The sequence below is a fragment of the Myodes glareolus genome, chromosome 2 (assembly GCF_982192425.1).
Source record: "Myodes glareolus chromosome 2, mMyoGla1.1, whole genome shotgun sequence".
Classification (NCBI taxonomy): Eukaryota; Metazoa; Chordata; class Mammalia; order Rodentia; family Cricetidae; genus Myodes; species Myodes glareolus.
The window spans coordinates 2410924-2425213 of NC_142027.1; the positions used below are offsets into that span (position 1 = coordinate 2410924).

General features: G+C 43.5%; 1 protein-coding gene across 4 annotated transcripts in view; it reads left to right on the forward strand.

Moving 5' to 3' along the window:
• Fam3b (FAM3 metabolism regulating signaling molecule B) overlaps positions 1-14290 on the forward strand; it is a 39740-nt gene that overhangs the window by 15497 nt on the left and 9953 nt on the right. For all 4 annotated transcript variants that reach the window (XM_048422657.2, XM_048422658.2, XM_048422660.2 and 1 more), the window contains exon 3: positions 13008-13131. In XM_048422657.2, coding sequence (XP_048278614.1) covers positions 13008-13131 — 124 coding nt within the window. The remainder of the gene's footprint in view (positions 1-13007; positions 13132-14290) is intronic.

Sequence of the window (14290 nt, forward strand, 5' to 3'; positions counted from 1 at the left end):
ATTGATGATTCAGGTGAGCATTGTTTAATTTCCATGCGTTTGTGAGCTTTCTGGAATTAGTGTTGCTGTTGAATTCTGGTTTTAAGCCATGGTGATCCAATAAGATACATGAGGTTTTTCTAGTTTTTTTTTTTATCTCTTAAGGTATGTTTTGTTACCTAGTATGTGTCAATTTTTGAGAAGGCTCCATGAGGTGCTGAGAAGAAGGTATATTCTTTTATGTTTGGATGGAATATTCTATAGATATCCTTTAAGTCCATTTGAGTCATAACATCTGTTACTTCCCTTATTTCTTTGCAATTTTTTTTTTTTGCCTAACTGACCTGTCCAGTGGTGAGAGTGGAGTATTGAAGTCTCCCACTATTAGTGTGTGGGGTTTAATGTATGATTTAAGCTTTAGAAATGTTTCTTTTACATATGTGGGTGCCCTGATATTTGGGGCATAGATGTTCAGTGTTGAGATTTCCTCTTGATGGATTTTTCCTGTGACTAATACAAAATGTCCTTCTTTGTCTCTTTTGATTGATTTTAGTTGAAGTCTACATTGTTAGATATCAGGATAGCTACACCAGCTTGCTTCTTGGGTCCACTTAATTGGAAATTTTTTTCCAACCCTTTATTCTGAGGCAATATCTGTCTTTGAGGTTGAGCTTAGTTTCTTATATGCAGCAGAAGGATAGATTCTGTTTTCATATTCAATCTGTTAGCCTGAATCTTTCTATAGGTGAGTTGAGTCCATTTATATTAAGGGGTATTAATGACCAGTGATTGCTACCTCCTGTTAATTTAGTTTTTGTTGTTGGTGATGTTATTGTGTGTGTTTTTCCCTTCTTTGGGATTTGCTGCTGTGAGATCATCTGTTGTCTATGTTTTTGTGGATGTGTTCAACTTCCTTGGGTTGGAGTTTTTCTTCTAGTACTTTGTGTAGTGCTGGGTTTGTGGCTAGAAATTGGTTAAATCTGGTTCTGTCATGGAATATCTTGTTTTGTCCATCTATGGTGATTGAATAGTACTCTGGGCTGGCATCTGTGGTCTCTTAATGTCTGCATAATGCTTAACCAGGACCTTCTGACTTTCATTGTTTCCAGTGAGAAGTCTGGAGTAATTCTGATAGGTTTACCTTTATATGGTACTTGGCCTTTTTCCTTTGCAGATCTTAATATCCTTTCTTTATTCTGTATGTTTAGGTGTTTTGATTACTATGTGGTGAGGGGACTTTTTTTTTTTTGATCCAGTCTATTTGGTGTTCTGTAAGCTTCTTGTATCTTGCTATGCATGTCTTTCTTTAGGTTGGGTATGTTTTCTTCTATGATTTTGTTAAATAATTTTTCTGTGTTTTTGAGTTAAACTTCTTCTCCTTCTTTTATACATATTTTTCTAAGATTTGGCCTTTTCATGGTTGTCTCATATTTTCTAGATATTTTGGGTTAAGCTTTTGTTAGATTTAATGTTTTCTTTGACTTATGACTCTATTTCCTCTATTCTATCTTCAGAGCTTGAGATTCTCTCTTCCATCTCTTGTATTCTGCTGCTTATGCTTGCATTTGTGATTCCTGAGTGTTTTCTTATAAATTCTGTTTCTATAAGTCCCTCAGTTTGTGTTTTCTTTATTGTCTCTATTTCTGTATTCAAGTCTTGAATAGTTTCTTTCATCTGTTTGGTTTCTTTTTCTTGGTTTTCTTTAAGGGGTTTGATATCTTCCAATTTTTTGTTTGTCTTTTCTTCCTTTTCATTGAGGGACTTTTTCATTTCTTCTTTAAGGGCCTCAAACATTCCTCTAAAGTTATTTTAGGTCATTTTCTTCTGCTTCATCTCTCTCTGGTTGTTCAAGTCTTGCTGTTGTAGGGCCACTAGTTTTTATTGGTGTCGTGTTGTTCTTTGTGGTGTTGAATGTGTTCTTACCTTGTTTACCCATCTTTTCCTCTGATTGGTGTAGCCGGTGCTGTGCCTCTGGTGAGCTATTTTCCAGGTGCCAGTGGATCCAAGATTCTGATGGTTGGTCCTTGTGGTGCAGTCAGGGCCATGGTTCCAGTTACCCCAGAGGTCATCCCTGGAGGTTGCTCGGCACTCCCAGGGGTTGCTCTACAATCCTAGGGTTGTTTGGGCCTGCTCCCACAAGAGGTTACTTGCTTGGTGCTTCTCCTGCTGAGGTCACTGTCTTGGGCCTGCTCTGGCACAGGTCACTGGCTCAGGCCTGCTCCCTTGGAGGTTGCTGAATCAGGTTTGGTTCCACAGAGGTGTCTGGCTTGGGCCTGCTCCCTCCTTGGTGGCTCCTGTGAAGGTCATTGCCTCAGACTTGCTCTGGCAGAGGTCAGTGGCTCAAGCTTGCTCCTGTGGAGGTCGCTGCCTCAGGTCTGGAGGTCCCACACCAGGCACACTCAGGGAAGTTTCCTCTGTCCCTTTGTTCTCAGCTTGCTGAGCCTGTGAAGATCAAGGCTGCCCCTCCCCGGCTCTTTCTATGAATCAGGATGTAGCTCTTAGCTACTACTCCAGCACCTGCCTGTACGCTGCCATGCCCCTTCCATGATGATAATGGACCAAGCCTCTGAAACTTTCTTTTATAAGAGTTTCCTTGGCTATGGTATCTCTTCGCAGCCATAGAAGAGTAAGACAGGTTTTAGTGCTAAGAAACTCATGTGAAAACATTTCTTGTTTTGTTAGATGAATAAAAAGATACTTTGAGTGCTGTGTGAATTTGAAAACAAGAAAGCAAAACTTCTTACCCTGTTGGCACTTCCAGGTATGCATGTAGTAGGTATTCAGAGTCTTGGTGGAAGTACCTGTATCTAGGCCTTACAGGTGGGGGCAGCGGATGCAGAGGGAAGCAGCTCCAGAGCTAATGGTCTCCCTGCACGTTCTGTCTCCTTTGTCCAGGTACTACCTCTGAGGCTGAGTCCTGGAGGACCTCAGAGACACGACAGAGCCCCACTTCCCAGACTTCTTTCCTTATTTCCTTGCCAGAGTACCCTGCTTGTGCTGTCCTGTCTAGGACTCCTGGCTGTGGCTGCTGCTGCTGAAGCTCCTCTCCCCATCTCTCCCTCCTCATGTTGTGACCCAGACAAAAGCTTAACAAAGGCTACAGTGGTGCTGCCTGTGGATGAGCACCCAACCCCTTGGTGTACAGACGTCTGGGCCCCAGAGAACATTGTTCTCCAACTTCCCCTGTGCTCAGAGGCACAGCCCACATTTACCACTGACTGGCATGTAACAAAACACGTTTGGTGGCCAGTTCTGACTGCGTGGTCTCCCGGGAAGCAGTGCAGTGATGGCTGTGGCAGGAAAGCTGCTGCCATGTAGCCCAAATGTTGGTGTCTCTGTCACACACTGAAAGAATCTCATCACCCAGCAACTTTCTAGTATTCCTCTTAAACCCCGGGGTTATCACCCTTATTCCCAGGGTGAGGAAAACCACAATCTCCAGATCCGGGATTTGAAAGACAGATTCTTGGAGCGCACACCAGGAAATCTGAAAGTCCATGGATCTAGGGTTGAGTCCAAGAACCTGTATTTATTGTGGTTAACTTGGCCTCAGAGAGGATTTGTGGAATGAAAAATTTTTCCATAGGCCTGTTCGGAGTCTTGGAAGTAGTATTTCCTTCTGGGAGGCAGGCTGGAGCCTTCCCCCATGCCAGCTTCCTGCCTCTGGATCTGATAAGAGCCACTTGGTCTTAGAATAAGTAGCGAGCGGTCATGTGGGCCAGGGGCCTCAGCCTCTGCTCATCCCTTTGGACTTCAGCTATCAGCTGTCTTGGGAAGGAAGAGGGTTCATTGGGAGCACTGAGCTAGGTGAGGTCCAGGGTGACCTTGTCGGGCAGCAACAGGTGGGAGGGAGCTATGGGTCCTGGACTGAGAAGCAGGAACATTTCTCCACCCACGTGCTCTTCTCTGCTCCTAGGAAATGAGTGGAAGACTGCGTTCATATGCTGAATATACTAATCAAAAACAAAACGGTAACAACAAAAAACCCATACTGGTTTCCAAGGCCCTGCACGGAAACACTCACCTCTGTGTTACATTGGTCACTACTGCCGCATGCGCTAAAGGACTCTGAAGAAACCAAAGGCCTGCCTTATAGAACGTTCACCTGCACACACCCATATGGAGCAGTACCGATATGAGCTACAAGCCAGGCAGTGGGGTGAGGAGGGGGAGGAAAGCTAGGCAAGAGTACAGCCCCTAGCCACGCATGGAATCCTGCTCCAGTTTCTTACCCCAGGCACAGGACCTGTCTCCTACAGATGGTGACCTATCTACCATCAGGGAAATTTCAAATATTAAAGTGTACTCAAAGAGTGTAAAAAGAGAATACATCTTATACATGTATGAAATTGTTAAAGCAAAAGCTTAACTCAGAAAAGGGTCTGTTAATAAAACAGTAAAAATATACTTTTAGTGATTAATGAATCTGAAAGCAAGAGATCATTGGATCTCCACCCCAAGCTGGCATTTTAAATCTCTGTGTAGAAGACACGCATGGTCATGGGTGTCAGCGCCAGCGAGCAGCTCCAGGCTGTGGTCAATCTTCAGGCCACTTTCTGCCTGTTTGATTCTCACCCCTTTGTCATTCTCTGCCGCTGGTCTCACAGAAGAAGGCCAGGGACACCCTGTGATTTCCACACTGGGGAGCTCTGCTGAGTCTGTGACTGGTATTTTGAGCAGGCGGGGTCTTGTTTCTCTGTTAGGCTGTTCATCCCACCCTGTCCCAGAACCCCAACCCATTTGACTGACAGGCAGAGGAGGAACAAGGAAAAGCCCAGCCAGAGTCCAGCCCTGGCTGTCTTGGCAGGTATATGTGCCTTTGGCAGTGAGCTTCTGGGAAAGGAGCTGCTTCCTGCCAGCTCAGAACTGATCACCCTGCCTGGGAAACTGTCACACAGATGAGATAGAGCCCAAATGTTTCTTGGGACCATCACTTGAGCTCTTGGTGCTATGGAACCAGAGCTACTGTAAGGTGGGCTTACAAAATAGGAGCAGGGGAACTCATCCAGCCAGCCTTCCAGTCCCACAACGTGTTTTAAAATTTTTAATCAATCTGAAGTAAATGGACTTGATAGGAGTTTGCTGCTATGTTGACAATGCAAAGTATGTTCTAAAGATATATTCTAAATGTGTTGTGGCAGAAGGGCACACACCTTTTTCCTAGCAGAGGCAGAGGGACAGAGGGACAGAGGGACAGAGGGACAGAGGGACAGAGGGGCAGAGGCAGATAGATCTTCATGAATTCAAGATCAGCCTGGTCTACATATCAAGTTCCAGGCCAACCAGGGCTACAGGGAGAGACCTTGACTCATATGTATCTATATATGTTAAAACTGTTATTTAATGTGCTTGCTGACAGCCTTGCAGGCACAGTTAAATTGCAAAACATACTGATTATCTTGTAATTTTTTTCTTACACTTAGGGGAAAGAAATGTTGTTTGCCTTCTTGCCCTCTGCCTGTTACTCTGAGGTCTACTGTCTAATTTAACTTCTTGCTGCTTTCTGAATGCTTTGGGGGGCTAGAGAGCCAAGCTCCTTGGACAATCAGGCTGCTGCTGCCTTCCTTACTCCTCAGAGGTCTCTACAGGGCCTTCAGATTCAATTTACTTGCTTATATTTTGTAACTGGATTTATAACCATCTTAAACTATCTTTTGTGTTTTCCTTTGCTTCCTTCTCTACCAATTGGCCACACTATTATTGTCCCAAGTGCTTGTTGTCTGGAACCTGACAGTGTATGGTGTCCACAGGACTTCTCTTTGAACAACCATTAAGGTCAGAGGTTCCCCCTACAGGGTAAAAACAGAGTATTTGTGGGTATACATGCTGTTCATAGAGCTCATGCCCACTTGACAGCCGGTGGAGGAGACTCTGTAACCAGCACTCTGGCTGAAGGCTGTCAGGAGGGCAAGGAGAAGGGGAGGGGTTTGTCTTCTGATCCACACACGGGCCAGGTGTGCTAGGCACAGAATTGTTCCCAGGGAAGCTGTCACACCTACTGAAGAGAACTGTCAGTGTGCTAAAGGGAAAGCAATGTTCTCCTCTGAGGAACCATCTCTCTAAACTGATTTTATAGCTGTAAATGTTTGCAGAGCTGGAAACTGGGAAGCGTCCACTTTTAAACAATGTGCATTTTTGCATCTACAGATAGAAGCTGGGCAGTGGTGGTGCCTGCCTTTAATTCCAGCACTCAGGAGGTAGAGGCAGGCAGATCTCTATGAAAATTCAAGACCAGTCTGGTCTATAAAGTGAGTTTCAGGACAGGCAGAACTGTTACACAGAGGAAACCCTGTCTTGAAAAAAAAAAACTAAATAAATAAATAAACAAATAAATAAATAGAAAGGAAGGAAGAAAGAAAGAAAGAAAAAAAGAAAGAAAGAAAGAAAGAAATTTTGTTCAATACATTTTCAGGCGAATATCCAAGGAATGAGTATCATTATTAAACATTAAAGACTGTTAACTAGAGGCTGGGAACATGACTCAGGGGTAAGGCTGTTTGCTATCCAAACATGAGGAACTGAGTTCACCCACATTAAAAACTGAGCACAGCTGAGCTGCCTGTAGCCCCACCATTGCAGAGACAGGGGAATCCCAGGATCTCATTGGCCACCTAGTTCTGCCAAAGCATCAAGCTTCTGGTCCTGTATGAGACTCTGTCTTCAAGGAAAAAGGGAGAGAGCAGGAGACACCTGGCACCCTCCACCAGCCTCTGCTTGTGCACGTGTGGGTGTGTTTCCTGCCACACCCACACCTCTGCAGCACACACGATGTTTTTAAATTGTTAAACACGCTGTGGAGTGTTAAGATTATCTAGAACTGTGGGAAAGATATTGTGTACGCGGCACCTTTTTGTATTAAGAGTTGAATAGTTGATTTGGAGTTGGCTGTCTAGAGCTTGGCAAGAGCCACACTAAGTACACTGTACCTGAAACTTAAGATTAACAGTGCATGATGTTTTTAATTCATATTCTAACTTTGCAAATGCCTTTTGTGTACATGGAAAAGCCCAGAAGGAAGTAGTTGTCTAATTCATACTCCAACTTTGCAGATGCCTTTTGTGTACATGGAAAAGTCCAGAAGGAAATAGTTGTCTAATTCATACTCCAACTTTGCAGATGCCTTTTGTGTACATGGAAAAGTCCAGAAGGAAATAGTTGTCTAATTCATACTCCAACTTTGCAGATGCCTTTTGTGTACATGGAAAAGTCTAGAAGGAAGTAGTTGTAGAGGTAGAATAGTAAAGATTCCTCCTCAAGAAAATTTATGGGACTTTTTGGGTCTAAATAATCATAACCTGTCGGAAGGGAATTAAAAACTGACCAAAGTGCTGTCTTTGCTCCCAAGATCTGTCGTTCCCCTTGTTCTTTCACAGTGGGTGGGCACCCCAGCTTATCCTGTGTGCTGTACTGCTGACCTGCACCCCACCTCCACCCAGGGTTCCCAGGGTAGGCAGACTCTCTTGTCTTTGAACTCATGAGTTCATGTACGCACAGATCAGCCTACCAGATGTTCATGCCTCCAACAGATGTTGGCAGAGCAGCCACCAGAACTGCCCACTGTGGAGGTGCTGAGATGACTGGATACCAGCTTAAAATCTCTTCTTCTCTGGAGAAGTTCTTAAAAAGGAAACTGTAAGCTAAAGTTAACAAAATACAGGAAAAAGACATCGCAGGGGATGCTGGCGTGGGGCTGAACTGGGCCAAGGAGACAGGCCAAGCAAAGAGCAGCCCAGACAAGACTGAAGGAGAGGAAGCCATCGCTGCCATTTTTCCTTTTGGGGACAGAGGACTGTGGTTCCAAGACGCCAAGTCGGGGGTCTTGTCCCTCAGGGACACAACAGCACACTGGACATCATGCAGCTCTCTGAACCTTAACCTGTTTCAGCAGGCTCTTCCAGGGGTGAAGCCATTCACTCCATCATGGTTCCTATTTTTTAAAAGAATTATAACCCACATGCACACACGTGTATGTGCTTGCTATAGCACAGGTGTGGGGGTCAGGGGACAATGAGAACTGGTTTTCTCTTTCCATCATGCAGGTTCTGGGGAGTCAAGCTTCATCCCTCAAACTTGGCACCAAGTGCCTTTTCTGCTGGCCTGAATGGCTCCTTTCAGTAGACTGATTAACTTTAAAACTGAAGAGTCAAATCTGTGTGCACAGAGTGACATTCTAACCTGTGCAGACGCAGCAGGGTGTCTGACTGACGCTCGGCAGCAGGCTTTTGGCTAGAAGTTGTTTTCATTTGAAGGTGGCTCCTTCAGTTTCAAAGTATATAATACAATGTGTTATATTAACTACGTCTCGTGGCAAATCTCTTGATCAAACAAGCTCAGATCTTGTCTAATACATAATTCTCTCTCGCCTTTCTTTTTATTTTTATTGAGCTCTACATTTTTCTCTGCTCCCCTCCCTGCCTCTCCCCTCCCCCTTCAACCCTCCCCCAAGGTCCCCATGTTCCCAATTTACTCAGGAGATCTTGTCTTTTTCTGCTTCCCATGTAGATTAGATCTATGTATGTCTCCCTTAGTGTCCTCATTGTTGTCTAAGTTCTCTGGGATTGTGGTTTGTAGGCTGCTAAAACTTATTCTTAACAAAGCAGTTCCAGTCTCCCTCCCACACTCTTTAACCTGCCCAGTCTCTGGTTACCAGCTCTGTGTCTTTGAATGTAAGGTCTTTAGATTCCACATGTGAGAGAGGTTTGGTGGTAATTGTCTTTCTATGCTTGGCTTATTTCATTTGGCAGAATATCCTCCAGTTTTCCCAAAGCGAACGAATTGCCTTCCTTTTTAAGACTGAATAGTGTTTTACTGTATACACATATCACATTTCATGCTGTAAGTAAGCTGCAAGGGAACACAGGAGTGAAGGCTCTCATTAATACACTGACACCATCACCATTAGAAACACCCAGGAAGATGCAGTAATGGGATTTGGGTCTCATCTTGGCTACCCCTTTGCCCGTTTTTAAATTTGGTTTAAAATTTGTCGCTGAACTGCTGGAGTGCTGAATGCACTTTGGACTTTAACCAGAACTATTTTCTGTTCTGTTGCTTGTCTCTTTCTTTGCTTTGTTTTTGTTTGTTTGCTTGATTGCTTGCTTGCTTGTTTGTTTTCTGAGACAAGTTTTCTCTGTGTAGCCCTGACTGTCCTGGGACTCAATCTGTGTAGATGGCTTGGCTTTACCCATCTCTTTGAGAAGGTCTAGTTTGTAACACCGTCTATTAAATGGTCTCTGTCTTAGGGTTTCTATTACTGCGACAAAACACCAAAACCAAGAAGCAAGTTTGGGAGGAAAGCATTTATTTGGCTTACACTTACATATTTGCTGTTCATCATTAATGGGAACTCAATCAGGGCAGGATCCTGGAGGCAGGAGCTGATGCAGAGGCCATGGAGGGGTGCTGCTTACTGGCCTGCTCCTCAGGGTTTACTCAGCCTGCTTTCTTAGAGAACACAAGACCACCAACCCAGGGATGATCACTCGTACAATGGATGGGCCCTCCCCCATCAATCACTAATTAAGAAAATATCCTACAGCCAGATCTTATGGAGGCACCATTTCAACTGAGGCTCCCTCCTTTCAGATAATTCTAGTTTGTGTGCCAAGTTGACATAAGATCAGTCAGCGCTATTTGTTCTCTTTGTGTCAATGCATCTCTGGCAAAAAATGAAAGAGTGAATGTGGGGGTTTATTTCTGTGCTCTCTCTTCTCTTCCACTGATTCATATGTTTGTTTTAATGACAATTCCATATTGTTTTGATTGCCAACGCTTTGTAATACAATTTAAAATCAGGTAGCATACTTCTTCTACATTGCTTTGGCTGCGAAGGATCTTTTGTGGTTCCATATAAAACTTCTTTTCCCCCCTTAAATTTTACTGATTGACTGTGCATGTATGTGCCTGTGTGCCACAGCAGTCTTTGTGTGGAGGGCAGAGAAAAACTTAAGGGAGTCAGTTCTCACCTTTTACCAAGTGTTTCCAGGAACTGAGCCCAGGTCATTGGGTTTGACAGTAGTTACCCATGCCCACTGAACCATGCCCACTGAGCCATATTGCCAGCCTTCCATACATATTGTTTTGTAGTAATTATGAATTAGATTGTTTCCAAAAAATGGAGTACAGACCTAAACAGAGAACTCTCAACAGAGGAATCTAAAATGGCTGAAAGACACTTAAGGAAATGCTCAACATCCTTAGTCATCAGAGAAATGCAAATCAAAACAACTCTGAGATCCCATCGTATACCTGTAAGAATGGCCAAGATCAAAAACACTGATGACAACTTATGCTGGAGAGGTTGTAGGGTAAAGGGATCACTCCTGCATTGCTAGTGGGAATACAAGCTGGTATAACCTCTTTGGAAGTCAGTGTGGTGATTTCTCAGAAAATTAGGAAGCAACTTTCCTCAAGACCCAGTAATACCACTTTTGGGTAGATATCCAAAGGACGCTCAATCGTGCCACAAGGACGTGTGCTCAACTATGTTCATAGCAGCATTGTTTGACATAGCCAGAAACTGGAAACAACCTAAATGCCCTTCTACTGAAGAATGGATCAGGAAAATGTGGTACATTTACACAATAAGTACTACACAGCAGAAAAAAATAATGACATTTTGAATTTTGCAGGCAAATGGATGGAGCTAGAAAACATTATTTTCAGTGAGGTAACCCAGACCCAGAGAGACAATTATCACATGTATTCACTCATAAGTGGTTTTTTTAAATATAAAGCAAAGAAAACCAGCCCACAAATCACAATCCCAGAGAACCTAGACAACAATGAGGATCCTAAGAGAGACATACATAGATCTAATCTACATGGAAAGTAAAAAAAGACAAGACGTTCTGAGTAAATTGGGATCACGGGGACCTTGGGAGAGGGTTGAAGGGGAGCAGGGAGGCAGGGAGTGGAGCAGAGAAAAACGTAGAGCTCAATAAAAATCAATAAAAAAAAGGTAAAAAAAAATAGATTGTTTCCTCAGTTTCTTTTGGATAGTTTATTGTTAGCATACAGAAATAGTAGTATTGTTTGTTCTGGTGTGTGTCTGTGTGTGTGTGTGTGTGTGTGTGTGTGTGTGTGTGTGTGTGTGTGTGTGTGTGAGTGTATGTGTGTGTGTGTGTGTGTGTGTGCATCCTGAAGCTTGACTGAATTTGTCAGTTTTAACTGTTTTTTCATGGAATCAGGTACTCTCTATTGGATCATGCCCACAGCAAACAGACTACATAATTTCCTGACTTATTTTGATGTTTTTCACATTTCTTTCTTTTATAACTGCTCTGGCAGGAGCTTCCAGCATTATATTCAATAGATGTGGTGAGACATAGAACTTTAACTTGTTCCTAGTTTCAGAGAAAAACTTCCAGTTCCAACTCTCAGCACCAATACAGCCCTCACTGTGTTGAGCACTTCCATATTTAATCCATTGAGAGTTTCATCATTAAAAAGTGTGAAATTTTATCTTGTTTTCCCCTTCCCTTTCTACTGATACCTCAGTGACGTCATTGCCCTTCATTCCATCTGTGTGGTCTCATGTTGATTGATCTGCATGTGTTGAACTATCCTAGCCAGCTAGGAAAGATTCTACTTTGTTATGATGAGTGACCCTTCATTGTCCTGCTGTGTTTGATCGATCAGTATTTTGGGAAGTATGTTTGTGCCTATGGTCATCAAAGAATTTGACTTGTAGTTTTATTTCCCGGTAGTGTCCTTGTCTGGCTTTGGCATCCGGATAATGCTGGCCTCCAGTAATGGGTTTGGAAGCACCCCCTTTTTCAGGTTTTTGAAGAGTTTGAGAGGATTGATGTACTGGGTCATCTTTAAATGTCTGGTAGAAGTCGGGGTGGCACCATCTGGCCCTGGGCTTGTGTTTGATGATGGAGTTTTTATTACTGATTCACCCTCTTTTTGTAGCTGGTCTGTTTGGTTCTCTGTTTCTTCTTGATTTTGATTTTGTCTTGGTAGGTTGTGAGAATGTGTGGTGTTCTTCTAGGACCTCCCAGTTTGTGTAGGAAGATTGTTCATCTGAGGAACAGGTCTCTGTCCTGTGGCATCAGAATTCCTCTTCCTTTGCACATGACCTTATTTGAATCTCTCTCTCTGTCTCTCTCCTTTCTCTCTCTTTAAATCTAATGTTGGTCATGCCAATTTTGCTGATTTTCTTTCATAAAATGAGTCTTTACTCCATTGATCTGTCACTCCTTGGCCTTCTCTATCTTACACACTTCTGCTCAGATGTGTCTTATTTCTCTCTTTCTCCTGCCTCAGGCTTAGTTTTTTCTCCATTTTATGGTTCTCTGACGTGAGTGTAAGGGTGTTTACCAGAGAGTGTTCCTATTCCCCGATATGGGTGTTTATTGCTGTAAACATCTCTTTTTGAATTACTTTTGCTGGATTCCCTACATTTTAGTATCTTTTTGTTTTGATTGATTGATTGGTTGATTGATTGAAGCAGTCACAATCCACAGCACAGGCTGTCTTGTAACACACAGCAATTCTCTTGCCTCAGCCTCCCAAGTTCTGATGTTACAGGAGTCATAATGTCCTATTAAGATACTTTAGATTTTTTTCCTTTAATCCTCGAATAGCTCATGACCTTGTTGTTTAACTTCTATGTGTTTCCACAGCTTCTGAAATTCCTTATTTCTCATTTCACCATCATGTTTTCAGAAAGCATTTTAAACATTTTTAAAAGATTGAAATTTTCTTTTTAGCCAGTGTGGTAGCACACACCTTTAATCCTAGCACTCAGTGTTAATTATGTTGTGAGTTAGCAGCTAAGGGCCGCAATCCTAAAACCTCTGAAACGGGTACCCACGCTCACTATCCCAGGCTGTTACCAGAAGACAAAGCCAGGTTACATCAACCATGCATCTTGAGATGCATTCTCAGGACCTAAACATAGCTGCCAACTTTGCTTCTAGAGTTTCCCCTACCACACTGGGAGTTAGTCCTGGAACCGAGCTGTTGGCACTGGTGGTCACACAGCAATCACCTCTGAGATTATCCTGTTCTTGTCTTTACAGCCCCAGCCCCCAAAAGGCAAAAATGTGACCACTGGGCCCCGTGTCCTCCTGACACCTATGCCTACCGACTGCTCAGTGGTGGCGGCCGAGACAAGTATGCCAAGATCTGCTTTGAGGATGAACTGTAAGTACCATATGTAAGAGGAAGAGTGTCTGCTTGGCTGTGTCCCCTCTCTTCCGTCTGAGGCTGCACTTGATGTCCCTAACTTCTGACAAGGCTGAAAATCAGGTGTGAGAATAAAAATACCCACCGTGTCCCTGGGGAAGGGTAGTGGGTGTCTCTGAGGGCTCTTCATGTTCTTTGTAGGATTTTCATGATCTCTTTTGATGGTAGTTCCATGTAATTCATTCCCAGGCTTGGACTTTTCTTTGGGAAAAGACTTTAACTACAAATACAGTTTTAGTGGAAGCACAGGATTTTACAAGTCTCCCTTCTGGACAGGGTCCTAGCAGTTTTGAGCACATCTCTGCTCAGTAGCCGGGTGATGCTCTTCTTCACAGATGAAGCCTGCACATCTCTAGAGAGATAGTTCCTTCCTTTAGTGGGGTGCAAGGTGGAACCTCAGACCTGGGTCTCGATGTGCTCAGTGCTTTTCAGATTGCTTTTAAGATATTTTTACTTATCTCTGGTCTCAGCATTTGTACCCTGGTGTGTCCTGCTCTGTCTTATTTAGATGTTTTGGGGCTTCTTAAATAAGTGTATTTCAAAATCCTTCATTGTGTTTGATAAAGTTCCTGTTTCTTTGCCCCATTGCTGGGATGAAATACTTGAACAAAAACAACTCACATGAGAAATGATTTATGTGGGTGCACAGTTTGAGGACATGGCGCATTATGGCAGGAAGTCTTAGGAGCGGGGTCCTGGCCAGCACGTCCCATTCTGTCACTTAGTCAGAGAGCAGTGAATGCAGCTGCCCAGCTCACTTCCTGCTTTGTGTTGAACCTTATTCCTCTATTCCTGACACCCCACTGTAGATGGAAGTTTCTTTCCCACCCTGTCCCACAGCCATTCAACCCCAGAAAACACACAGAGGCTTCTATAATTATGAACTGTTTGGCCTATTGTTCAGGCTTATTATTAACTAGCTCTTACAACTTAAATTAGCCCATAATTCTTATCTATGTTTAGTCACGTGGCTTGGTACCTTTTCTCAGAAGGCATTCTCATCTTGCTTCCTCTGCTTCTGGCTGCTGACTGCATCTCTGCCTTTCCTCTTCCCGGAATTCTCCTCCTCTGGTTGCCCCACTGATAGTTCCTGCCTGACTACTGTCGGTCAGTGTTT